The following is a 2,500-nucleotide window of genomic DNA, read 5'->3' as shown; positions in this document are numbered from 1 at the left end:
GAAATTGTACGTCAGAAGAAGGAAAATATCTGGAAAAATCTGAAAAATGGACAAAATCATGGAAAGAGAACCAGAGAGAAAAAACAGACACTCGTGAATAAAGACATGAGAGAGAGAGAGAGAGAGAGAGAGAGAGAGAGAGAGAGAGAGAGAGAGAGAGAGAGAGAGAGAGAGAGAGACGATGAATAACAATGGAAAAGCATAATTCTCGAAGCAAACGAAAAGAAAGTTGAAATGATATGAAAACAAGGGAAACAATTAGAAATAAAACAAAAGACGAAAGAAACCACTCACACACGTAACCATGAACGTAAAGAAAGTAAAAGAGAACGAAACAATAAAGAACAAAGAGAAAGAAACTAAATAACAGTAGATGAATGTAAGTCTTGAAACATACGAAGGAAAACAATGACGATAGAGAAAGAGAGAGAGGGAGAGAGAGGGAGAGAGAGAGAGAGAGAGACGCCCGTATTGAGAAACTCTTTATTCTCTCACGACAATTTTGCAAGGCCACAGAGACGACTAGCCAGGATTTTCAAGTTCCTCATAATAATCTAGAAATCTTGCCAGTCTATTCCGAAACAGTAAAAGTATCCCTAAAAAACACGAGTATCTTCAACTAGAGCCTTTGTATAGCAGTAATGGCGAGAGGGCAAAGCGGTTAACCATTTTCAGTACTGGGACACATTTTTATCATGAGTTTGGGTATGATTAGACGCGTTTATTGACATTGGAAAGAGTTTATGGAGGTGGAAAGAATAATGGCCAGAGTGTTCACCAAATAGTAACCAGAATAGATATGAAAACATGTCATGGTATTAAAGAGATTAAGAACACTGGTCTCTAGAGTTAGTTTAAAGCCTTTTTCGTCCTCTATCCTCCCTCTCGTGTCCTCTCTGTCCTTCCCTCCCCTCGCTGACAAAATTCTTTTCACTGCAGGAAGGAAGGAAAGCCCCGGAAACACCCAAGTCGCAACACCCAATTCTTATCGTACGAGTAGCGTGAACGGAGTGAAGACCAGCGAAGCCCAAAGATGCAGACGTCGTTTTCTATAGGTGCGAGGTTATAGAAGACGGGAACTATATTGAAGACGGGGGGAGCTATTTTATTTTCGCCCCTTTTTACACCGAGCGGGAAATGGAAGGGAAAAATATATGGTACGGAAAATGTGAGATGATGCGGGGAAACGGATTAAGCGCCAAACCTCAGCTGAAGCTCCAGCCAAGATGAAAGATAGAGCAGGGAAGGCGTGCCCGACCAGAGAGAGAGAGAGAGAGAGAGAGAGAGAGAGAGAGAGAGAGAGGTGGCGGACAGAGATATATGTTAACAATTGAACATGCCAACATAGACAGCACCAAATATAACAGTAATCATTCACTCACTCACTCTCTCTCTCTCTCTCTCTCTCTCTCTCTCTCTCTCTCTCATTTATCTCCCACTGTGGAAATACTACAATGGCAAACAAACTAGACAACAGTGCATGCAAGAAAATATAATAGAAAATGTAATGACTGACTGACTAATTGACTGACTGACTGACTGACTCACTGACTGACTGATTTGCTGACTGACTGAATTCCTGACTTTTTCTTTCTTCTTATTTCCTTTTCTTTCTCTCTATATCCTTTCCTTCATTCTTTCTTTGCCTCTTACCCTTCCTTCCTTCCTTCCTACCTCCCTCCCTCCCTTCCTATCTCCCTCCTTCCTTTATTTTTTTCCTTTCTTCCCTCCTGCCTTCCTCTCTTTTTTTCTTTTTTTCTTCCTTTCTTCCTTCCTTCCTTTATTTCCCTCTTATCTTCCATCCTTCCTTCCTCTCTCCCTTCCCCCTTCTTTCCTACCCTCTTTCCTTCCTTCCTTCTTTCCTTTTTGATTTCCCAGCTATCTCACTGAATAGCTAGACAGACAACTAGGCAGCTAATTAATTGACTAGATAAGTAAATGAATGAATAAATAAATAACTGACTGAATAACTAACAAACTGACTACCTAACTGACTGACTGACTGATAAACAAACTGACTGACTGAACGACTGAGTGACTGAATAACTTACTAACAAAATGACTGACTGACTGACTGACTGGCTGATTGACTGACACACGGCATACACTCACCAACAAGAGTCAGGGTGAAGGAGCAGGGGATGGTGGTCCTTCCTACTGAGTTCCGGGCGTAGCAGAAGACGTGGGCGGGGGCGAGGGCGGGGAGAGCTACAGTAGAGGTGAGGGGATCAGAGGAACTCACTTCATATAACAGAGTCCTTCCTCCTCTGTCCCCTTCCTTCCCCTCCTTCTCCTCCTGAGGGTTTCCTGGGGTCAAGTCGATTAGCCCCGGGTGTCTCCGAGGGGGCGCGTCTCCCGTAATGACCCCCCCGCGCAGGTGAGGGGTCGAGGGGTCAGGCAGGGGGTCAGTTTGCTTCCAGGTAAAGGTGAGGTTAGTTGGCAGGGCGTCCATTGTACAGGTAAGAGTGACTGAGGTATTTACTGCTGCCTTTATCCGCTT

The 2,500-nt window shown here is 43.8% G+C and overlaps 2 protein-coding genes across 3 annotated transcripts in view; one reads left to right on the top strand and one right to left on the bottom strand.

Moving 5' to 3' along the window:
- LOC123510997 overlaps window positions 1–2,500 on the bottom strand; it is a 173,871-nt gene that overhangs the window by 34,031 nt on the left and 137,340 nt on the right. The window contains exon 10 of one of the 2 annotated variants that reach the window (XM_045266597.1): window positions 2,113–2,500. This exon is cut by the window's right edge and continues 29 nt beyond it. The exons of the other annotated variant lie outside the window; for it this stretch is intronic. Coding sequence (XP_045122532.1) covers window positions 2,113–2,500 — 388 coding nt within the window. The remainder of the gene's footprint in view (window positions 1–2,112) is intronic. 2 annotated transcript variants of the gene reach the window in all.
- Window positions 1–2,500, top strand: part of LOC123510998 (protein ABHD18-like) — a 75,332-nt gene that overhangs the window by 51,357 nt on the left and 21,475 nt on the right. The window lies entirely within an intron of this gene.

This window comes from Portunus trituberculatus, chromosome 30 (assembly GCF_017591435.1).
Source record: "Portunus trituberculatus isolate SZX2019 chromosome 30, ASM1759143v1, whole genome shotgun sequence".
In the NCBI taxonomy this organism is placed as follows: Eukaryota; Metazoa; Arthropoda; class Malacostraca; order Decapoda; family Portunidae; genus Portunus; species Portunus trituberculatus.
Note: the sequence above shows the minus strand (reverse complement) of the source record. Positions and strands in the feature narration are given on the sequence as shown.